Source organism: Echiichthys vipera (genome assembly GCF_963691815.1).
Source record: "Echiichthys vipera genome assembly, chromosome: Y".
Taxonomy (NCBI): Eukaryota; Metazoa; Chordata; class Actinopteri; order Perciformes; family Trachinidae; genus Echiichthys; species Echiichthys vipera.
The window spans coordinates 5,839,558-5,865,079 of record NC_139849.1 but is presented as its reverse complement, the minus strand read 5'-3'; the positions used below and the strand labels follow the sequence as shown (position 1 = coordinate 5,865,079).

The window sequence follows — 25,522 nt, the reverse complement described above, 5'->3', positions numbered from 1 at the left end:
TCGCAGAGCCGGTGTAGTCTCCGCTACACACGTTAATCTAGTAACATGTTCTGTTATTATAGCTCCCGCACAGTGGAGCTAATGTGAGCTAATCTGGCTAATTCTGTAAACGTCACCCAGACAGACATATCTCCCTCCCCCCAACGTTCCATAAATGCCCTTTTTTGGTAAGAGGAAATCAGGAGCAGTCAAAGTCTGACAAGATGGCTGCTTCCAGAGGCGAATATGATTGGATCAAGCTGAGAGAACGTTCCCCAGCGGAGAGGCTACGTCCATTTTTTATACAGTCTATGATTTCAGGTTTCTTGGCCAATGAAATGCATCAGAATATACACGTGGGAGTGTCACAATGCAACGTGGGACTTTTCCAGAACTTTGAAATCATGGTGGAAGACGACTATAGCGTAAGGGAGCTCAGAAGTTAGTGCTATTTTCATCAAGATCGCTTCCTTCACTGACCATTTTATTGCTGACCTGGACTTTGAACCCTTGGGACCAGTCGCTCGGGATTTGGACAAGGAATATGTTTTTAGACGATTGTGATGATTATATAAGAAATCATGTGTTTATGTCATATTACTTTATGAATTAAGTACCCTGAAAAGTGCAATATAGATAAAATGTATGATTATATTGATATTAGTTATTATTACAGTAGGCTTAAGAGTACTATGTCTATTTCTTCCAATAGTGTATCATGTTTACATCTTGCTAATTGGCATGTATTATTGTCCATTGGATTTTTATTCAGTCATCACATACAAATGTATAAACAGTAGCTTACCGTCCAATGTAATTTACAATATACTGTAGACTCTATACTCGCTGAGTTTGTTGATTTTTTTGTTTTAGACTTTATTGAAGGTTTGGAAAAATAAACCCAACTTATCATGAAAACCACAGTTGTAAGCTCTCAAATACTTTTATGAATTTTATCTCTATCTGCTGCGGAGTCTGATAAATCAATTATTTAGTAGGTGTTGACACTTCTGTTAAATTTCCAGAAAAACTTAAGGTTTTAGGGGGTTATTTTAAAATCACCCAGAGGTTTTACAGGCATTTTTTCCAGGCGTTGTTAGATTGCACATTCTGGGTTTTACATAAAACTGGAAAAAGGATGAATTATTATAGACATGTACTATGCTGAAGGTTGCCCTATACGCACTACTGTATTTACGATACCGGCTTGTTTACACCATGTCCGCCGTGTTTACTCTTCTGTTTCTCCTTTTTTTTTTTACGGCGGTTGGGCATTTTTAGTTCATTGCTGCAACCTATGTTATCCTCCGTGCCGAACACAGGGCTCTGTATATAGTTTGGATCAAATGCTGCATTGCTTTGAAGCAGTGACGTGCAGTGAGAGTTGGGGTTGGGGAGGCACTGAGTCACAATTCAGATTTACAAACATACAGTAGGATGCCAATAGGATAGGATGAGCGAATAGGAGCTGAAAACCATTTTAAAACACCAGTGCAACTGTATATTGCAGTATATCTTACCTTTACTTGTAAATGACTTCTTGCTTTGGCTGAAAGTCCAGCTTTGAAAATTTCTTAGTTTAGAAATCATATCCTCCATTTTCAGGGCGAGAAATGACAGCTTGTCGCTAAGCTCTACAGCGTCGCACAGCACACTTGTGTTTACTTTTTGCACAAGGGTGAGAGTTCACCGTGACCTGGCTGGATGCTGGCTATCAGGCTGCTCACTATCGCCGCCTTCCTTGAGGCAGAGGTACTGCCTGCCTCAAGGCAAGCATTTTCCCTGTGGATTTATGTCCTATCAATAAGATGTAAATATTACACACATTACCGTTCAAAAGTTTGGGGTCACCCTGAAAATTTTGTGTTTTTCCATGAAAAGTCACACTTATTTACCACCATGAGTTGTAAAATGAATAGAAAATATAGTCAAGACATTGACGAGGTTAGAAATAATGATTTTTATTTGAAATAATATTTTTTTTCCTTCAAACTTAGCGTTCGTCAAAGAATCCTCCATTTGCAGCAATTACAGCATTGCAGACCTTGGGCATTCTAGCTGTTAATTTGTTGAGGTAATCAGGAGAAATTTCACCCCATGCTTCTAGAAGCCCCCGCACAAGTTGGATTGGCTGGATGGGCACTTCTTGCGTACCATACGGTCAAGCTGCTCCCACAACAGCTCAATGGGGTTTAGATCTGGTGACTGTGCTGGCCACTCCATTACAGATAGAATACCAGCTGCCTGCTTCTTCTCTAAATAGTTCTTGCACAACTTGGAGTGCTTTGGGTCATTGTCCTGTTGTAGGATGAAATTGGCTCCAATCAAGTGCTGTCCACAGGGTATGGCATGGCGTTGCAAAATGGAGTGATAGCCTTCCTTATTCAGAATCCCTTTAACCCTGAACAAATCTCCCACCTTACCAGCACCAAAGCAACCCCAGACCATCACGTTACCCCCACCATGCTTGACAGATGGCGTCAGGCACTCTTCCAGCATCTTTTCAGTTGTTCTGCATCTCACAAATGTTCTTCTGTGTGATCCAAACACCTCTAACTTCGATTCGTCCGTCCATAACACTTTTTTCCAATCTTCCTCTGTCCAATGTCTGTGTTCTTTTGCCCATATTAATCTTTTTCTTTTATTGGCCAGTCTCAGATATGGCTTTTTCTTTGCCACTCTGCCCTGAAGGCCAGCATCCCGGAGTCGCCTCTTCACTGTAGATGTTGACACTGGCGTTTTGCGGGTACTATATAATGAAGCTGCCAGTTGAGGACCTGTGAGGCGTCTATTTCTCAAACTAGAGACTCTAATGTACTTATCTTCTTGCTGAGTTGTGCAGCGGGGCCTCCCACTTCTCTTTCTACTCTGGTTAGAGCCTGTTTGTGCTGTTCTCTGAAGGGAGTAGTACACACCGTTGTAGGAAATCTTCAGTTTCTTGGCAATATGGAAAAGCCTTCATTTCTAAGAACAAGAATAGATTGTCGAGTTTCACATGAAAGTTCTCTTTTTCTGGCCATTTTGAGCGTTTAATCGTCCCACAAATGTGACCAGATACTCAACTAGCCCAAAGGAAGGTCAGTTTTTTAGCTTCTCTAACCAGCTAAACTGTTTTCAGCTGTGCTAACATAATTGCACAAGGGTTTTCTAATCATCCATTAGCCTTCTGACCCAATGAGCAAACACATTGTACCATTAGAACACTGGAGTGATAGTTGCTGGAATGGGCCTCTATACACCTATGTAGATATTGCACCAAAAACAGACATTTGCATCTAGAATAGTCATTTACCACATTAGCAATGTATAGATTAGTTTAACTTAGATTAGTTTAAAGCACTGTTTAAAAAACAGTGCTTTTCTTTCAAAATAAGGAAATTTCTAAGTGACCCCAAACTTTTGAACGGTAGTGTATGTAAAATACATACTGAACACCATGGAAAAGAAAACATAAAAATGTCCTCAACCATCATATTGGAAACACAGAAATGGGAACAAGCACGCGCATTTGCTCAATCCAGTTTGTGAGTGATTGCGCAATCTGGAGGCAGGCTGGGCTGCCACTCACAACCGCTGAAAAGTTCAGCACACACCACGCGAGAGAGAGAGAGAGAGAGAGAGAGAGAGAGAGAGAGAGAGAGAGAGAGAGAGAGAGAGAGAGAGAGAGAGAGAGAGAGATGAGAGAGAGAGAGAGAGAGAGAGAGAGCAGAGAGAGAGAGAGAGAGAGAGAGAGAGAGAGAGAGAGAGAGAGAGAGAGAGAGAGAGAGAGAGAGAGAGAGAGAGAGAGAGAGAGAGAGAGAGAGAGAGAGAGAGGAGAGAGAGAGAGAGAGAGGTGAGAGAGAGAGAGAGAGAGAGAGAGAGAGAGAGAGAGAGAGAGAGAGAGAGAGATTATTTTAACTATTAAGAATCCACATTTTGATCAAAAGCACATATCAAACAGCACATCCTTTAAAAAACATTAAAATTCAAACTAAAACCAATAAAACATACACAGCTTAGCCCGTGCAGACAGGTTAGAGAGATGCATTAGATGAGATGGTGAGAGAAGACCAGAGTATTGTCAGTAACTGAACACAGTGTGTTGGAGTGAGTCCAGGTCTTAGTGAACTGATCCATGTCCTGCATCTGACTGTAGTATTTTAAATCTATGTGGATCCTGGCCTTCACCATCCGACAGAACAACAAACTCACATCAACATCCACCATGTTCTCCTCTTTCCTCTTCCTGCTCACAAGCACTGCCATCTTGGCCTGTCCCAGTAAGAAATTTAAAAGTTTACACTTGCTCTCTGCTGCCTTTCTGTACTTAAAACCCAAGATAAAAACCTGAACAGAGAATTCTTCTCCAGCTGCTCTGAAGAGACTCTTCAGGAGAGTGAAAAGAGGAGTGAGACGTGCACACTCACTGTAACAGTGAAAAACTGTCTCCCTTTCACCACAGAACACACACCGGTCAGTGTGCCCTGGGGAGATGATCGACAGGAAGGAGTTAACTGCTACAATGCCATGTAGCACCCTCCACTGTAGGTCTGCCACTTTTTTAGTCAGAGGACCTTTATAGAGACTCCTCCAGGCGGGTGTCACCTCATCTCCCAACTGCAGGTGACCCCTCCATGGAGTGTCCACTCGGTTCAGAGTCTTTCCATTCAAACATGTCACCATGACTCTGTACAAGGCTTTGCCAGTGGCCTCCTGTAGGCTTAAAGTGCAGTGCTGTGAGTTTAAAAACCAACCAATGTAGTCTTTAAAAAACCGGACGAACAGTGATGGAGGAAACGGATCGTCAGTGCAGGGGGCAATAAAACCTTGGGAGTGCCGGCTCAGTAGAAGACGATGTCCATTCAGGCAGCCTCTCCAATGCTCCAAAAGTCTGCCAATGCTCCTCACAGACCGGATCCCCAGCTCAGCTCCAGCCAGGTGAACAACAGACCCCAGAGTCATGACCCTGGCCTGACAGAAGATGTCCCTAAGAGCTGTTCCGCCCAGAAAGGGGCGCTGAGCTGTCCTCCAAAGACCACAGGCTCCTGAAGCAGCCAGTGAAGAGAGACCGTATTTTTCTCCCTCGCCATCAGCTTCCACACAGTGAAGGCTCCCCGGTAGAAAGGTGGCAATGTGCGAAGGTCTGCAGTGCTTGAGGTCCATGAGGAATAGAGTCTTTTAAACCCAGGCCAGCGAACCGCTGCAGAACCATGTGGGCCAACGGTCCTCCAGACCAGGTCCTTGGGGCCGTACAGCAGTCGCTGAAAGAACTGTAGCCGGAAAGCAGCTCCTCTGCTGGCCAGGTGGACAAGTCCCTGCCCTCCCTCAACCTTAGGAAAGTAGAGGACAGCTTGAGGGGTCCAGTGAAGTTTGTCCCAGAAAAAATTAACTAACAACGCCTGTATTTTGGACAGCAGGTTAGGGGGAGGGTCCACACAGGCCAGTCTGTGCCAAAGGGAGGAGGACACCAGGTTGTTGATAATGAGTGCCCTTCCTCTATAGGACATGCTCGGTAGCAGCCAGCTCCACCTCCTGAGCTGACCTTCAATCCTCTCCAGCACATTGTCCCAGTTCTTATTTAAAACAGTCTCATCGCCTAAGAACACCCCAAGGTATTTTATGCCCCCTGTCTTCCACGTCAGTCCTCCAGGTAAAACCAGCTTGGTTGTGGGCTTGTCACTTACCATCACTGCATCGCTCTTACTCCAGTTTACCTTTGCTGATGACATCTCATTAAACAGTCCAACATTAGTTTTTATGATGTCAATGTCTTTTTGTGTGTTCACCATTAAAATGACATCATCAGCATAGCAGACAGTTTAAAAACAGCAGGACATCCATTAAAAACAACACCATTGAGCTCCTTTCTTAATTTGTGGAGCAGAGGCTCTATGGCAAGGGAATAAAGCATCCCTGATATTGGAGCATCCCTGCCGAACCCCCCTCTCCACATTAAAAGGAGCAGCCAGGCCACCGTTAACCTTCAGTATGCTCGCAATGTCACCGTACAGTACCTGGATCTTAGCTATGAAGCCTGGCTGAACCCAAAAGCAGCCAGCGCCTGCCACAGATACTGGTGTTCAACCCGGTCAAAAGCTTTTTCCTGGTCTACGGAAATCAGACCAGTGTCCACGCCTAATGAGCTAGAGACGTCCAAAACATGCCTGATTAAAGTGATATTATCACTTATGGACCTGCCGGGCACACAGTATGTCTGGTCCACATGGATGACCTCACTGACGACCTCCCTCAGCCTCAGGGCCAGGGCTTTGGACAATATCTTGTAGTCCCCACACAGCAATGAAACTGGTCTCCAGTTCTTTAAAAGCTGCAGGTCTCCTTTTTTAGGGAGCAGAGTAATTATAGCTCTCTTGCAGCTCAGTGGTAGTTGTCCCCGGTTCAGACTATCCTGGAAAACCTCCAACATGTCTTCGCCGAGAACCGGCCAGAAAGACTTGTAGAACTCCACGGGGAGCCCATCAATGCCAGGAGCCTTCTCATTGGCCAGACTCATGAGGGCTGTGTGGAGCTCATCAACAGTCAGCTCAGAGTCCAGTGTTGTGTTTGAGGCAGCCTCCACCTGAGGCAGGTTATTAAAAAACTGTCCACCCAGCTCTGGGTTATCCACAAACTCATTTGAATACAGTTTTTTATAGAAATGTGTGGCATACCTCCGGATCTCTGGGCCTGTCGTGTATGAAGAACCATCTTTAGCACGTAGCGAGTGGATGATCTTCTTCTGGCCATTTTTCCTCTCCAGGCTGAAGAAGAACCGGGATGGAGCATCCATTTGTGAGGCATTCAAAAAACGAGAACGGACCAGCGCCCCCTGTGCTGTAATGCCCAGCAGGTTGGCTAAAGCAGCCTTTTTCCTTTTAAGGGCTTCAAAATGCCCTTGTTCTCCTGTACAGTCTGCCAAACCCTGCAGCTGTACCACCTCAGTCTCTAGGTCCTGAAGAGACCTGGTGATGTACTTAGTGACATTGCGAGTATATTGTTTACAAAATTGTTGGATTTGGACTTTGCCAAAATCCCACCACTGCTGTAAAGAAATAAAACTGGACTTCTTGCCCTTGTGTAAAACCCATAAATAAATAAGACCCTCTCTAAAAGCATTATCTAATAAAAGAGCTGTGTTAAAATGCCAATACGCACTGGTTATCTTAACATTTGAGATAAAAAAAGAACACTGAACCAGAGAATGGTCTGTAAAGCCGACAGGTATAATATGACTTGATTTAAAAATGCTAAAATGATGTTTAAAGCAATAAAACCAATCAAGTCGAGCCATCGATAATACATTCTCAAGACTGTGGCTCCATGTATACTGCCGGATATTTCTATGAAACCCTCTCCATACGTCCTGCAGCTCTTGAGCTTCACTGAGACGCTGAAGCCGAGCACATGAAGCAGGGTAGGGCTCTAGGTGATTCCTGTCTGTATTAGGATGCTCTGTGCAATTAAAATCACCTCCCAGAAATAAATACTCTTCAGTGCTGCAGCCGCTAATGGCATCAGATAGAATGTCTAAAAAACTCATTCTATCTTTGCTAAAAACAGGGGCATAAACACAGATAAAAACCATTATGACATTCTCAAACTGTGCTCTGACCTTCAAAATGTGACCTGATAAAACATCCTGCACCTCGACGGAGTGAGGGTTAAAAGCTTTGTTAAAAAGCACACCGACTCCAGCACTATTAAAAGATTTCATCCATGTCCTCCTCCATCACCTCATTCACCACCTCGTCTGCATTCACATTATGTTCTTTATCCTTCTTTTCCTTTTCCTGTTTATTTTTATTAGCAGGTGTGACCGTGCTCTTTGTAGCAGTAATATTTTCCTCTGGGCGAACAGCCTGTTCCTGCTCCATCTCCTCCCGTTCACTCTGTTCTGCCGTCTCGTCAGATCGCTGCACACCGGCCGAGTCTAACTCAGCCGCCGGCTGCAGCGCGTCAGGTGAGCCCGTCTCACCTGAGCCACTCTCGCCACCAGCTGACGCATCAGCTGCCGGCTCACCGGAGGCCAAAGCGCCAGGTCCACCAGAGGCCGAAGCCCCGGATCCCCAGGGGCCCCGCAGCGCCACCGGCAGCCTCCTTATCCTCAGGGCAGGCTCGAGCCAAGTGCCCCTTGGCCCCACAAGCAAAACACTTCATCGTTAATGCACACAGTGACAGGTTCAAAAATAAAACCATCCTCCACCTTTCTCCTTCGGCTAAAATACACCGCCATCTTGGCCTGCCCTAAAACAAAGTTTAAAAGCTGTCATTTGTTCTTGTGTTGGCGTGTGTATTTAAAACCCAGAACAAAAAGCTGCTTGGTAAAAACCTCCCCACATTTGGTAGAAACAAGGGTAAAAGACGAAGACACTTATAAAAAACAGTGAAACAGTCTCTCTTTGGTCGCAGTAGGGACACTTGTCCTCTACTGCAGGGTTTATAGTGGACACAAACTATAGTGGAGTTCACTGCTATGACTCCATGGAGGACTCTCCAGTGAATGTCTGCATGTCTTTTGGAGAGTGGAGGCTTGTAGAAGGACCTCCACTCCGGTCTGGCTGCAGGAGCCAGTTGCAGATATCTCCTCCATGGAGTGTCAGGTCTTTTGTCCAGTTTTGTTTTGTACTGCTTTCACCAGTATTCTGTAGAAGATTTTCCTGTGGTACCATCCAGTGGTGCGGGGTGTGTGTGTTCCATTAAAATCCCAGAGCAGTCTTTAAAATCCGGTGCCAGGAAAATGGCAGGAAAGGGATCGTCATCCTTCACTGTTGGATTAAAAGAGGAGTTTAAAAGCAGGCGGTCATGTCCTGTGAGTCTCTGTTTCCAGTGTTCTAGGAGTCTTTGTGAGACCCTCACTGATGTCAGTCCCAGCTGGGCAGCGAGTCTAGAGGGGTCATCCATCAGGGGCCCAGTCAGCGCCACCACCTGCACCAGAGTAACAACCCCTGCAGTCTGCAGTCTTGTAGTTAGATTCTGACCTGCCCAGCTGGGAAGGTCCAGACGGGTCCCCCACAGGACAGGCTCTTGGAGGATCCAGTACAGGGAGTCCGCTTTATCCCTCCTCTCCTTCTTCAGCAGGTTCCACACTCTAAAAACACTTTTATAAAAAGCAGGCAAAGGAGATGTGCTCATGTTTGGTATGTTCATTAAAACAAATTAAAATCATGACCAAGGCCTTTAAAACCCTGCAGAATGCAGCGGGACAGGGGTCTCCACAGAGTGTTCTTTGGCCCGGTCAGCAGTCTTTGAATAAACTGGAGGTGGAAAGCCGCGCCCCTGCTGGCCAGATGGACCAGGCCTTGCCCCCCCTCTTCTTTAGGTAAAAACAGGACACTCTGTGGGACCCAGTGCAACTTGTCCCAAATAAAATCAACCAAAACCGACTGAATTTTTGACAGGAGAGAAATTGGAGGATCGACGCAGGCCAGCCAGTCCCACAAGGAGGATGAGACCAGGTTATTGGCTATCAAGGTTCGGCCTCTATATGACATTTTTGGGAGGAGCCACCTCCACTCCTCCAGCCGACCTTTAACCTGCTCCAGGACATTGTCCCAGTTTTTATTTTTGTTGGTCTCATCCCCCAGGAAGACTCCAAGGTATCTGAAACCTCCTTTTTTCAATTGTAGGCAGCCTGAGCCGACCCCCCAGCTCCCCCCCAGCCATCAGAGCCTCGCTTTTCCCCCAGTTCACTCTAGCAGATGAAATAAAACCAAAGTCTTTTACAGTGTCAGTTAAAATGTCAATATCTTTTTGTGACTTAACTAAAACAACGAGATCATCGGCGTACACAGACAGTTTAAAAGACACGGGACACTGGGGGAAACACACACATGTAAGTTTTGCTCTGAGTTTGTGGAGCAGAGGCTTGATGGCTACTGACTATAACATCCCAGAGAGAGAGCAGCCCTGCCTTACCCCTCTCTGGATCTCAAATGGTGCGCCCAGCCCGCCGTTAATTTTCAGAACGCTCGCAGTGTCACTATCTGTCTGCCACAGGTACTGGTGTTCAACCCGGTCAAAAGCCTTTTCTTGGTCTATTGAAATCAGACCAGTCTCTATACCCAATGAACTGGAGAGCTCCAAAACGTCTCGAATTAAAGTGACGTTGTCACTGATGAGCCTGCCGGGCACACAGTAGGTCTGGTCAGGGTGGATGGACGCCATCACCTCTCTCAGTCTAAGGGCCAGAGCTTTGGACAGGATCTTATAATCTGTGCACAGCAATGAGACCGGCCTACATTTTTTGAGTTCCTGCAGGTCTCCCTTTTTAGGCAGCAGGGTTATTGCGGCCCTCCTGCAGCTCAGAGGCAGTCTGCCGGTCTTTAGGCTTTCATTTATAACCTCTAGCAGATCTGGTCCTATGGTGGACCAGAAGGACTTGTAAAAGTCAGCAGGAAGGCCGTCCATGCCTGGAGCTCTGCCGCTCTGCAGGCTCATGGAGGTGGTGTGGAGCTCCTGCAGCGTCACCTCTGCTGCCAACTCACCGTTGTCAGCCTCGCTGACATGAGGGAGACCACTGAGGTAGCTGCTGCGCACATTTGGATTATGTGTCCACTCACTCTTAAAAAGTTTTCTGTAAAACTTGGCAGCATACTTCCTAATCTCAGATGAGTCTGAGAGTTGGGAGCAGCTACCCGTTCGTAGGAATGAATGGTCTTGTCCATTTTTTCGCTCCAGCCTAAAGAAGAAGCGAGATGGGGCGTCCATCCGTGTGATGTTCATGTACCGAGACCTGACCAGAGCCCCCTGTGCTGAGACGCCCAGGGAGTCTAAAAGCCCTCGGTTTGCTGTGGAGTCTGCTAGGGGCTGCAGCTCCACCACCTGCGACTCCAGATCTTTCATGGACCGGGTTAAGTCTGTAGTGACACCACAAGCGAACTGCTGGCAGAGCTGCTTTATCTAGGTCTTACCAAAGTCCCACCACTGTTGTATGTTAGTGAAGGCAGGCCTTCTCTCTCTGTGGGACTCCCCAAAAAAATTAAATGCAGTTCTAAAAGCCTGGTTTATCTAAAAGGGCCGTGTTAAAATGCCAATAGGCGCTCTTAAAACGGATGTTTTTGATAAAAACATGACAGGAGACTAAAAAGTGATCACTAAAACCCACAGGCTGAAAAAAACACCTCTTAAAAATATTGAAATGGTGTTTAAAACAATAAAAGCGGTCCAGTCTGGCCAGAGATAAAACCCCCTCCCTGCTGTGGCTCCAGGTGTACTGTCTGTGCTGACTGTTAAAAACCCTCCACACATCACTCAGCTCATGGTTCTCCACCAGTTGTCTGAGTGTGTGAGATGAAGGAGGGTGTGGCTCAGGATGGTTCCTGTCTAGGGTTGGATCCCCTGTGCAATTAAAATCCCCCCCTAAAAACATAAAACCATCATCCTCACAGTTCTTAACACAGTCACTTAAAATGTTTAAAAATGCTACCCTGTCCACTGCGTTAGTGGTAGTGTAGACATTAAAAAAAACACAAGTTTTACATTTTCAAAGACAGCTTTAACTTTCAATAAAACACCTGGAACGACTTCATCAATAGTAAAAGAAATAGGTAAAAAGCTCTGAGCAAATAAAATCCCCACTCCTCCACTCAGACTGGACCTGTGACTTAAAACCACCTCCCCTTTAAAAGCCCTTTTCCAGTCACTATCATTGTCTACAGTGCTGTCAATTCTTTTAGTCTCCATCAGTTTAAAAAGGGCGTTTCGTTTAAGATCAGACCTGGCACCGTTCAGGTTTAAGGTACTGATGTTAAAATCACACATGGATAAAAAATGAACAACAGTAAGAAGAGCAGTCAGTAAAAGGTAAAAATATCTAACAATCCTCTTCATCATTGACGATTTGAGCTCTTACCTTCAGTATTAACTTTTTTAATCTGAATATTTCTTGCTCTGTTAAAACTTCCTCTCCATAGCTCTTCCTGGTGAGCGGCTTGGCTGAACTAATAAATAGGTGCAGGTCAGGAAAGAACTCACCTACATAAGCAGCCTGGCTCCTTTAGTTTGAAGAAGAAGAAGAAGAAGAAGAATTACTTTATTTATCCCACACGGGGAAATTGGATTTTTTCACTCTTATTATTATACATGTTACACACACAGACCCGAAATACACACATGCACAAACAGGATGTCACAGGGGTGACAGCAACGGGCGGATCTCCATCCGGAGCCGCAGCAGCAGCAACGGCGGTTCCCCTACGGCAGCAGCAGCACCGGGCGGATCACCCGCTGGAGCAGCAGCAGCAGCATGGCAGTCCTTTGGGCAGGACCGGACCAAGTGCCCCTCGCCCCCACAACCGAAACATTTCCTCGTCTCTGATGAAACGAAGACCACATAATTAAAACCATCGATTTTAAAAGAGAAAGACAGGCTCATATCAGTGTTTCTTTCTTTTAGGATCCTGTAAACCTGTCTCCTATGACACACAACGTGTTTTAATTTAGGAGATTTACACCCCAGTGAAACCATCCTGATTGGCGACACTATTTGTCCGTATTTGGACAGCTCCCTCCCCAGCAATTCATTTTTGATGAACGGGGGAGCGTTCAAAATCATAATTTTTGTGGCCGGGTTGACGAGAGGGGAGACGGGAGTGAAGGTGTCTCTGATAACCACTCCCCTCTCTACCACCCCGCCAACCTTAGCCGTACTGTCCAGGAGCAAAACGATAGCCCCGTTCATGTGCGAGGCAGTTCTCACACTGTCACACCCGACCACCACTCCCACAGCCAGCCCGGCCTCCTCCACCGAGCACTGCACTGCGGGGAAAAGCTTTATCGCATGTCTGCGAGTCAGCTTTTCAAAGTCCGCAGGTACAGCCTCCGCTGCCAGCATTGTGCTACACAGCACGCTGCCCCTCACAAACACGTTCACACCCACACACAAAAACAACCCTTATACCAGAAAAGGATAAACAAATAACTCATAAAACCACTCAAACCGACGAAAAAGGAAAAAGTTTTTCACAAACTTACGAAAAGTTGAAACACTCTCAGCTCCATCATCCACTCGCACTCAGCACACTCACTCCCAGCATGAACTCCGAGAGAGAGAGAGAGTTTTAAAATCTACGCATTTTTCAACCGTACACAATGTACAAGTTAATGCCTGATAAAAAAATCTTTTAACAAGGCAGCCTTGATAAATAAATAAATAAAACATTCAAATGAGGTGAGAGAGAGAGAGAATATTATTTACGTTCCTCAGCTCCACTGTGACCCGTGTGCACACTGTTGAACCTGCGCTCCTGCTCTGTAGCGGGGTTTACCAGCGGGGATATTAGGTATTCCGTTCGAGGATAACCTTTGTCACCTAGAAGAACCATACCAAAATGTTCATCATCTGATACCTTGTTTGATTTAATGCAATTTATCGAGGGTAGCCACTTATCGAGGAGATGACTTTGGCTCTGCAGTGCGCATTCCTGCAGCCGCGCGCCATCACATTCATTCATTCATTCATCTTCAACCGCTTGTCACTGTCGGGGTCGCGGCGGCTGGAGCTGAGCTCTTTTGAAATATAAAAGAATCGTGTGTCCCCCCTGGCCACCCGGCACGCGTTTAAGAGCGATAGCTTGGCATCACAAATCATCTGTACATTTATCGAATGGTAGGTATTGCGATTGATGAATGCGTAATCATTCATGGATGGTGCCTTCAGACGCACATGAGTACAATCAATTGCTCCAACCACAATTTTTTTTTTTTTTTTATTCGATTTAAGAATCCATTTTGATCTGTTCTTAATATGTGACTGCTTATGCTTAATGACAGCTGATGTTTGTTAATTATTTTCAGCCAGATTTTGCTGTGCTGCACCGCAAATCCACAGGCTCAAATTTGCGTACAGGATCTCAGACCTGACGTGAGATTTGATCGTAGCTCCCGCTCACGTCCAAATTGATAAATGCAGAAGTTTGCGTGGAAATGGTTGTACGCACGTTTTGTCTGCCGTACGTTCGTTTGATAAATGAGGGCCATTGTCTGGTGTATCATATACCTGACGTTTTATATGTGAGGTTGACTTATCTCTTTGAACTTGCAAGTACTAAGAAATGAAAAGATAAAGAGAACAATTTAAAAAATGGTATCCATAAATAAAATTGTAATTTGGAGACTATTAAAACTGAAGGGTTATTTTCTGTACTTTTTTTTAGTATTACAGTATTAGTATTACATCATCACTAACTATATCCACTTTTGCTGTTAATATAATAAACTGTAGATACTGTGTCCCTATCAAAGCCCTTACCTTCACAAGTGTCCATCACCAGGAGACAGTTTCATTTTGGTGACAATCTACATAATTAATCAGTGTCTTACTGTATAAAAACATATTATGCAGTTAAGATCAGATACTGCATTAATGGTTAGGTCTGCATAGAGAAGTTACAAGACTATTTACCAACAACCCTAAATATACACACTATTAGTCTATTCATATATTAAGGAACTGCAATACAAATGTAAACTAAGGGCAAAACTCAAAACACAAGATTGGATCTTTTGTAAAATATGAATGTGGATGTACCAAATGGTTAAAAAAGGAAAAAACATGTATCCATTAAAAGTAGAAAACACACACTACATTAGCTATTTTCTTATTTGGAACATGTTTAATTGACTTCCAGTTTTAGATCAAAATGCACACAGACAATCGTGAGATCTATGCTACATTGTTTTTTCTCAACTTAATAAAATATGCAAAAGTGAATAGTGATAAAGTTAAAAACAAACATCTTGCAATGTTTAGAAAACATTCATTCATTCCTTTGATTCATATGAATTGTAGACTTTGATCTGACTTCTTCTCGACTAATAGTAATCTTAACCAGTAAACTTTGTGTGAATGTTGTGTGAGAGACCGGCTGTCCAGCTGTCCCCAGTGATCTTTTGGCAGGTGCAGTGGAGGACAGTCAGCACAGATCTCTGGTAGTCTTTGATGAGATGATTTTGTGATGTCGTCCTCTTAGTGACTGTGAGGGCTTTTAGATCACATTCAGTGATTCAGCTTCTCCTTAATAGGTGATCAGACGTCAGCATCACTGGTCCATCAACTATCCATCACAATGTGATCATTTGTGAAGAAACATAAGTAAAGCCAATATAGTATAAAAATAAAATGTGGTATGTAGAGAAAAAAAAACACCTTTTCTTGTATTTAGGGGATCACTGCCACTCTTAATAAAACTGTACATCATTTTTTTATTGTCAGTTTTTAATGCAAGTTTGACACAAGAGTCCTGCAATGAATTCTATATGCATATGAGTTTATTATGTGTTTGTTTTTAGACATGATTCAACTTTTATGAGTCTGTAGTTAAATCTTGTTTGAGGTGTTTATAAGTCCAGTTTTAGCTGAGATGAGTTCATCACATTATGTGTCATTGAGATTATTATATAATATTATCATTGAGGTCAGAGTGACTAGCAGAGTTGTATCTGACTGCATTATACTCAGTGTTGTTAATTTACACTAACGTTACACCATGTAAGTGGAGTGGATATATCTGTTTACTTCAGGATAATAACAGTGGACTAATGTTACAGATTTCTCCCGATCAACCTGTAGGTTTGACAAAATCCAATGCTAACTGCTAATGGAGGCTAACAATAAAATTTGGTTATTAGCTGGTGTGTTCCACTGCTGCTTTACCTGACTAACCACACCTTGGTTCTTCTTACTCAAACACTTGTGCTGGTTCATGTGGAAGCTGACAAACTTAGAAATTAAACTTACAGTGCACAGTTCATGTTTTCATCCAGCTGAGTCTCCATGATAATGACCATCCCTCCCACCGGGGACGTCAGCAGCACGGGGGGCTGCTGTACCAACGTAGGTGCATCAGCTGTCTGCCTCACAACACCGGGAAAATAAGAGCGCCCTAACGTTACACAGCCGTGTTTCCGGTACTGATGCAGCAGTGAAGTACCGTCTCCTTGTCTCTTCACCCGCAAAAACACTCAGGCACGAAGCTAGCTCCGTACATTTTCTTGTAAACTACGGACTTGACGTCTTAAGAGGCTGAAGTCTGTGCTTCCTTTATAAATAGAATAAATCACTATAATGACAATTGGTTAAATTTATAGAAAAACTACAGAACAAAACTAAAACCTTCTATCGCCTATGATCGTGACAGCGAAGGAGACTCCCGTCTCATACTTAATATGACGCGTCTGATGTATGATGTTAACAAAAAAGAGGTAGTAGCAATGCTCAAAACGGCCACTTTCACCTCCGATTTCTGCCCATATGTTTTGTAAAACATAAACAATCCTCCATTAACTTTTCAAATAAATGTAAATTTAGTAAATAAAAAACTAACCTGCAAGTGCAAGTTGCACTTTAAGCTCTGTGTGGAAAACAACAGCAGGGAGAAACAGACTCGGGAGTTCCAGGTGAACTTGTAAACACCATTGCTGTAGACGTACGGTAAAGCCAGAGGCTTACTTCGGTAAAGCAGTTAGTGTGAGCGGAGATGAGGGGCTATTCACAGAGAGAAAGAAATACAGTGTGTGAGAGAAATACTGTGATTGTCCTAATTAAGTTCCTTAATTTCCGTTAAAAAAAACAACTTGACTGTTTTATTCATGTTCATTTTATTTTGAATAACTGTCATTGTGTAATGCAGCACAAAGCAAAATGTAAAAAATGTTTACATATTTAAATGCTAAACTGGCAACAGCAACATGATAAAAAAGAAATAGGCTCAAATAAGTGAGTGCTTATTATTTAATTTTGGTGAGCCAAACCTAACCCATTGTACCATCACACCAAACTCTCTTCTGAAATGAAACAATTTCAAGTTTCTTTAAATATTTGAGTCATTTATTAGTTACTTTTCAAAATCCACATGAACCACTCTTCACATCGGCATAAAGTAGATTCACAGCACTTAGGGTGCACTCACACTGTCCATTAGTACCGTGCGCCGTGCTTTAGGATGATTGGCTCGATTACTTCTTGATTATACGTCATCACCCCTCAAACATAGTCTTGTCTGACGGTTTTTGAACATTTCATCTGACATTAGACCACTGCGAACCGTTCGACGACATCTTTTTAAATTTTCGTCACGGGGAATAGTTGTATATAAATAGTTTCAGGACCGCTGTCAATGCTCGCGCTTGTGTCCGTACATGTGCATTTGTGCTTTACTAAAGCCCACCTCTCTCAACCGAACTGTGGCTGGTAAGCGTGCCGAGCCTGGGCGCTGTACAATTGTACTCACACTGGTCAAACAAACTAGATTTTAGCTGTAAAACGTGCTTGGACACGGTACAAATGGACAGTGTGAGTGCGCCCTTATTACAAAGAAAAGACGTCACTTTTAATGCTGCTTCCTGTGACTCCTGTTAGTAATTTCTTCTAAAAACAATCTGTTAGCACTTGTGTGATTCACTACCAAGCCTTTTTTTTTTGCCTGTCATTTATGTAGATAGGACAACTGGAGTTTTTGTCAGGAAATTGTTGAGAGAGAGAGAGAGAGAGGGGGGGTCGGCATGTAACAAAGGGCCGCAGGTCGGAGTCCAATCAGGGCCGCTGGGGTGAAGATTTTTGGCTCTGTATATGGTGTGCCTGCTCTACCCACTGAGCCACCAGGCTCCCCCACTACCAAGCCTGTTAACCAGTGCAGACGACGTTATGTTCCCTTCACCTGTGTCTCCTGCTCTCTGAAGTCGATACAGTATAGCAGCTGTTGATTATTATGGCCATGCTCAGCTGCTCATAACGGGCATGCAGCGGCAGGTGTCTATGCCAGGGTCTGTGCCTGTGTATTTCAAGATATCAATGATTGTATTGACTAGGGATGGGAATCTTTGGGTATCTCACGATTCGATTTGATTCCGATTCATGGGGTCACGATTCAATTCAGTATCGATTTTTGATTAGAACTGATTCTCGGTTCAAAATCCAGTCTTTCAGGTTCATAATGATTCAAAATCAATTTTTTAATTAGTACATGCTTCAGGATCTACTCCAGTCCTCTGTGAGCTAATAAAGCATTGTGGCAAATTATGGCATGAAAGCATAAGATTTTATTTTATGTTTTGAAAAAAATATCACCTGATTACAAAAATGTAAACACAAAGGAAAACCTATGACCAAATGTTATTTATTCATGCTTAACTGCACTTTTTTATTATCTCTCAATTGTCAGTGAAAATAAAAGTTCTATTAACATAGATACAATTACACATGTAGGCTAGTAGCTGCCTTATTTCTCAGAATCTTTTCTATCTATTCTCCAGAATAAAATTGTACAAAAGTAATACTGCAAGATTGGTATTTTGCCTGTTTGTAATTTTTAATACAAAAACATACTGTTTATCCTGAAATTCCACAGGGCAAAGTTCTGTGAATATGCAATCATTTTTATTTTCATATTTATTTGGTATTTTATGGAGTAAGACAGCTGTCAAAAAGATGTGTCCGTGATTAATGTCACGAAGGGTGACCCAAATGCAGACACGAAACTCAGGAGACAGTATTTTAATAAACTTATTTTACAAAAAGGTGCACTAAAAACAAAAGGAAAAACAAGAAGAGAACTGATACAAACTGGACACGAGGAATAAACACAAGAGGACAGGTACGCAGGGAGACATCTGGGTGTATAGGGTATGATCCGGCACCGAATGAGGCTTAGGACCAGCTTAATATACAGCGTTGCAGGTGATCAATGCCAACGAGACACACCTGCCAGGAAAACGAGCTCAAACCAGGGAAACAGAAAGGGGAGCACATACAGAAAAACACAAACAGAGGGAGACAAAAACAACGACTAAAAAAGGAGAGGAAGACTGTCCTGATCCAATCATGCCAATTAAAAGATTTGTCCGTGATTCTAACCATTTGTATTCGTAAATACAAAAGTTGTACACAAATTCTGCTGTCATTCAAGAGTCTGAGAAACTGTTCGGGTTAGGATCGTTTTTATGTGAGTATGAATCTAAAAGCGTACGTACATAAACTGTATATTATTTAAAACAGCACAATTTCATGAAATTAATGCGGTTGCACTCACACTTGTCAAACGGACTAGGCTTTACCCGTAAAACCTGTTTGGGCACGGTACGGATGGAAAATGTGAGCGCGACCTTAGATTCATACTCACATAAAAACAATCCTAACCCGAACAGTTTCTCAGACTCCATAGTATTTGGGCTTGGTTGTGTAAGATCCACGACACAACAAAACATTTTTGAAGCAATTTAATGAGATTTATTTCCTGTGGTGTGGTTCATCCCCTCTCTGCAGATAAGAGTTTTATACTGCAAAGTGAGAAAGAATGAGCGTAACCACTGACTCAGTCTCTGAGTTATAGTTTTTATGTACTTAGTTGTTGGACTAATCTTTTTGCTGAGATATGCAAAGCTTTCCAAAAAGTTTCTAATTCATGTACACATTCATGTGTGTGTGTGTGTGTAGGCGTCGTAGTTCCCCGCGGTTTTCGTCTGCTAGAGGAACTGGAGGACGGTCAGAAGGGAGGCGGAGACGGTACTGTGAGCTGGGGCCTCGTCAATGATGAAGACATGACGTTAACTCAGTGGAATGGCATGATCATCGGCCCTCCCAAGGTGAGCCCCCGCTCCAGGTCCAACAGCACTAATACATCATACTACTCTTCAGGTGGCCAAGTGGTTCTAGCATTGGCCTGGATTGAAAAATCTGATTTTAACAAGTGTCCTTGTCAGACAAAAGGGTAGTGATGGAAATTGAGGAAATTTTGTTAATACTAATTAGGGCTGCACTATATATTGTTCCAGCATTGACATTGTGATTGTACATTACAGGATGTGCACGTTACAACTTTTTTGCTGCTTGATACAAATGGAAAACTCCCATGGTTCTCAATTTTCACAACTACTAATTCATTACCTCGGTAGGCCTAGAATTAAGTTGAAAAAAAACCTGCTGTAATCGGAGCCCAGATATTTTTACGCGTGTGTATCTCATGACCTAACCACTGATTTTTTTTTTTCATTAATTCGATGTAACGTCAGTCTTAACTTTCTGACCTGTTGGGCTTCAAGGTACTTGCATTCAACTTCAGTATTCTCATTTGATGCTACTTTATAATTTTACTCCACTACATTTGTCTGGCAGATTTGTTATCGTGTTAACGTGTGTGAGATAAACTCGACTCGATTAGTCCTTGTGACAAATTAACTTGATTGGTAAACAACAGAACTCGATTTTTTTTATGTGCACGCGTGTGTAGTGCCTCTGGCGTCTGCACTTGACCCGAATGAATGTTTTGAAATTGTGGTTGTAAAAAATAAATCCTTAAAGAGTAACTGTGACTGTTTTGATTAAGAAAAAGCATTAGTTTGTTGGGTAGGCTGTATTGTTAAAAAATAGAGTTGGAAAAACGAGTAGTCGATTGTCCCACGAGGAATTGATGCCTCCATCCCTCCATCTTGGAATTAACTACTCATGACCATCTCTAATGCTAGCGTTAACAGATAGGGCTCAAACAATTACTCTACAAAAATTTGCTTAATTCTTATCTCGCTCGTTCTGCGGCCTGTTCAGCGCAGAGATCATTTTTCCACACAGACCGTTTTTGCAGATGCACACCACTACATCTGGAAAAGGCAGAGAATAAGTCTGGGATTATTTCACACTTAAAAAAGATGCTAAAAGTTGCAACGTGTCTACTGTAGGTGCAACCGGCATCCCAAAGATGATTGTTCATTTCTGGATTAATGTGAACTTTCAGTTTGATTATGAGAAGGCCTCATCCAGATCAAACAAAGGAAAAGTCTAGGCCCAAAAGCCTGGTAGCCTTTGTCTGCCTGAGTGCATGGTCACAGACAAAGGCCATGCAAATCTCCCCCAACAGGTCACACCCAGGTGTGAGCTCTCCCAGGAACCCCAAACTGTCAGTCCCTTGGTTCACCTGACCTCTGGTGATGACATCACCATCGAGTCTATAAAACCATAGGACACCTCCTGCTCTCTCTCTTTCTTGGACTTCAGCTGGATGCAGGGACCAGCTGCCAGCTGTCCCTAAGCCCTGAACATGGCCTGTATGGAGTAGGATCATCAGCCAGGTTAACCAACCGGTTATCAACCCAACTGAGTAGAACAAAGGACGATCTGTGTCATGAACGGTACGGGGATAACACAAAGAGACTGGACCCAAATGCAGACACGGACACGGGATGAAAGTACAAACAAACGTTTAATATAAACGACAAACAAAAAACGTTGAACACTACAGGGTAATAGGAAACTAGGACGAGGAAACGACGGATAATCAGGGAAACGGACGAGGAAATAGGAACACGGGAAACCGCAGAGAAAACAAAAAAAAAAACAACGATTAATACAATTACCAACTAGGAGTGCGAAAACCACAAACGAGTAAGGATAACAACGGTCCGGCGCTGCATGCCTGTCAGCTCTGGGCTTAAGTAGTCCTCAGGTGATTAGCGTAACAGGCTCAACTTGGGGGAAACACGCCTACCGGACCTAGACGACAAAACAAGAGGGAGACACATGCAGGAAAAGACAGACAGAGGGAGACAAACTCACACAAAAGGGAGAGAGGAGGGTATTGACAGAACCGACTGTTGACAGTACCCCCCCCTTAACGAGCGCCTCTAGGCGCTCCACCGGGCCTCCCTGGATGAGCCCGGTAGAAGTCCTAGTACAGGGACGGATCCAGGATAAGGGATCTAGAAACCCAGCTCCTCTCCTCTGTGCCGTAAGCCTCCCAGTCCACCAGGTACTGGAACCCACATCCTCTGCGTCGCACGTCCAGAATGGAGCTGACGGTGAACGCCGGATGGCCGTCAACGGTACGGGGGGTGGTGGGGGGACGGCAGGCAGGCACAACGTGCTGGTGGCTACTGGCTTCAACTGGGAAACATGGAAGTTTGGATGGATCTTGAGAGTCGCAGGGAGCTTCAGGCGGACAGCACTGGGGTTCATAATGGCCTCCAACTCGAAGGGGCCAATAAAGCGAGGAGCAAGTTTCTTGGATGGGACATTCAGGGGGATGTCGCAAGAGTTTAACCCGACTTTCTGTCCTGGTCTGTACTTAGGCGCAGGGATGCGATGGCGATCCGCCATCCTGCGGTTCTGCTCCACCGTCCGAAGCAAGGCCCCTCGGGTCTCTCTCCATATCCGACGTACTCTCCGTAGATGGTGTTGGATGGACGGAACAGCAATCTCTATTTCCTGGGCCGGAAAGAGAGGGGGTAAGTAGCCCAACGAAGCCTCGAAGGGGGACATACCTGCAGCGTGTAGGTCAGGGAGTTGTGGGAGTATTTCACCCAGGACAGCTGCGAAGACCACGACGAGGGATTACAGGCACAGATACAATGGAGAGCCGTCTCAAGGTCCTGGTTAGCTCTCTCCGTCTGTGTGTTGGACTGAGGATGAAAACCTGAGGATAGGCTGACCTTGGCTCCCAAGGCCTGGCAGAAGGCTCTCCAGACACGGGAGGTGAATTGAGGACCCCGGTCTGAAACAAAATCTGCAGGTATCCCGTGGAGGCGAAAGACATGGTCCACAAGGATTGATGCCGTCTCCATGGCAGAAGGCAGCTTAGGCAAGAGGACAAAGTGAACCATCTTTGAAAAACGGTCAACAGTAATCACAATAGTGTTGTTACCTTGGGAGACGGGAAGTCCAGTAACAAAATCCAAGGCGATGTGGGACCATGGTCGACCGGGTACCGGGAGAGGGCGGAGAAGACCTGCTGGAGGACGATGGGTGTGATAGGGTCCTGGTGATTCTGGGATGACAGGAGAGACGAGAAGAGTGACCCCACTGGAGCACCTGGGAGCGAACACAGGCAGGAACAAACAGAAGCCCAGGTGGACCACCACCAGGGTCGGGGTTAGCGCGTTTAGCCTGTTTGACAGTCGACTTGATCTCCCAGGTTAATGCGGGAAAGATGCGGGAACGGTGGGCGTCGGCCATTCGGTCACTGCTGTGACCTTCGTAGGATCTGCCCCTACCTGTCCACTCTCCACGATATACCCCAAAAATGTCACGGAGGAGACGTGGAACTCGCATTTCTCAGCTTTAGCGAATAGACGATTTCCCTGAAGACGCTGGAGAACTTGACGAACGTGCACCACATGTTCATTCAAGTCCTTGGAAAAAATCAGGATGTCATCCAAGTACACGAAGACCGAGCGATTCAGCATATCACAAAGCACGTTGTTAACTAAAGCCTGAAAGACAGCTGGCGCATTAGTTAACCCGAACGGCATAACTACGTACTCGAAGTGTCCGAGTGGAGTGTTGAAAGCTGTCTTCCACTCGTCCCCCTCCCTCACCCTCAAAAGATGATACGCGTTGCGGAGGTAGAGTTTGGAGAAGACCGTTGCTCCATGCAACGGTTCGAACGCGGAATTAATCAAAGGGAGGGGGTACTTGTTCTTGACCGTGATGTTGTTGAGACCACGGTAATCAATGCAGCGGTGTAGCGACTTGTCCTTCTTGGCCATTAAGAAAAACCCAGCTCCCAGTGGAGAAGAAGAAGGACGAATGATCCCTGACTTAAGCGAGTCATTTATGTACGTCTCCATCGCCTCACGCTCGGGGCCTGACAGGTTATAGAGACCACTAGTAGGAAAGGTTGACCCGGGCAACAACTCAATGGGGCAATCATAAGGACGGTGAGAAGGTAAGGATAACGCCTTAGTCTTGCTAAATACCTCGGCGATATCGTGATACACGGATGGCACGGAAGACAAGTCTGGAGGTTCAGGTAATGAGGGACTGGGGTTACTGGGATATCTAGGAGGAGCTGAACAAAGGCAGGAAGAATGGCAATTGCTGCTCCAACTTACAACCCTACCAGTTAACCAGTCAATAACCGGGTTGAGTGATAAGCCAGGGAAGACCAAGAACCACGGGAGCATAAGTCGACGGCATAATGTGGAAAGCAATCGACTCAGAGTGGTTACCAGCAAGAGACATGATTAAAGGCAAAGTCTCAGTGGAAATCTGTGCGAGCTCGCTCCCACTGAGACTATTAACCATTAATGGAGTCTCAAGCTGGTTAACAGGGATAGAACTGGATTCCACAAATTCCGAGTCGATAATGTTTGGGTCAGAACCCAGAGTCAATTAGTGCTTGGAGGGAAAACTCTCTACCATCACAACTCAACACTATGTCCAGGTTAATACGCTTACAGGGAATATCAGGGACAACCGAAAGACTCACAAGAACCCCGTCTGCGACTGGTGAGTCTGACAGTTTAAACGTATCGGACAGCTGGCTAACTGATGATCGGGAGCTCCACAGTAAATACACAATCTACCCCTAAAGCGCCGCTGACGTTCAGCGGGAGTCAAACGGTTGCGACCTAGCTGCATCGGTTCCTCCTGGACTGGAGCAGGAGACAGGGGAACCCGGTTGCTCACAGGTACACAGGGAGTGGAAAATAGTGAGAGGACCTGAAGTAACTGGGGAAACTGACCGCCTCTCACGGCGCCTCTCACGTAGACGGTTGTCTATCTTTATGGCGAGGCTAATAAGCTCCTGAAGGTTAGCAGTCTCAGATCTACCTACCAGACTGTCCTTAACCTCCTCGTTAAGCCCCTTAAAGAATATACTCTGGAGAGCCCGATCATCCCATCCTAATTCTGCCGCTAAAGTGCGAAACTCTACGGAGTAATCTGCAGCACAAGCGGAACCCTGGCGTGTATCCAGCAACCGATTGCTGCTGGAATCGCAATTAGAAACAGGATGATCGAATCTTGACATAATCTCACTGGAGAACTGTTGGAAAGTGGCCTGCCGAGTCAGGGGATTATTCCAAAACGCAGCTCCCCAGACTCGAGCCCTACCGGACAACAAGCCTAGCACATAGGCTATCTTGGTATCGTTAGCGTATGTGAGAGCCTGCTGACCGAACACCATAGAGCATTGAAACAGAAAAATCCTGCATCACCCAGTTTACCACAATAACGCTGTGGTGCAGGAACATAGGGCTCACCAGGGAGGAGAGTACTCACGGTAGTAGCGGGTGACTCAGCATTCACAGTAGCAGCAAGGAGAGGTCTTACCTGTCTTGCCTCCAAACGAGATACGCAGGCAGTCAGCTGACTGAGACTCTCCATGATTCCTTGCAGCGTCTGCAAATGCAGTACTCCCTGGGAGGTAACCGCGTGGCGAACAGAAAAACCGGGGGGATCGATTTCCATGTCCGCGGGGTCCATGTTATGGCCGGACCGTTCTGTCATGAACGGTACGGGGATAACACAAAGAGATTGGACCCAAATGCAGACACGGACACGGGATACAAGTACAAACAAACGTTTAATATAAACGACAAACAAAAAACGTTGAACAATACAGGGTAATAGGAAACTAGGGACAAGACGGTCGAGGAAAACAGGAACGAGGAAACGACGGACGATCAGGGAAACAGGAACATGGGAAACTACGGAGAAAACAAAAAACAACAACGATTAATACAATTACCAACTAGGAGCGCGAAAACCACAAACGGGTAAGGAATGCCAATCCGGGGGGAATAGTTTACCAAGGGAAGGATAACAACGGTCCGGCGCTGCATGCCTGTCAGCTCTGGG

At 44.8% G+C, this 25,522-nt stretch overlaps 1 protein-coding gene across 1 annotated transcript in view; it reads left to right on the top strand.

Annotated features, from left to right (window-relative positions):
• Window positions 1–25,522, top strand: part of LOC310966181 (ubiquitin-conjugating enzyme E2 variant 1-like) — a 53,663-nt gene that overhangs the window by 17,344 nt on the left and 10,797 nt on the right. The window contains exon 2 of the mRNA XM_083940039.1: window positions 19,388–19,536. Within this exon, the coding sequence (XP_083796165.1) occupies window positions 19,388–19,536 (149 nt within the window). The remainder of the gene's footprint in view (window positions 1–19,387; window positions 19,537–25,522) is intronic.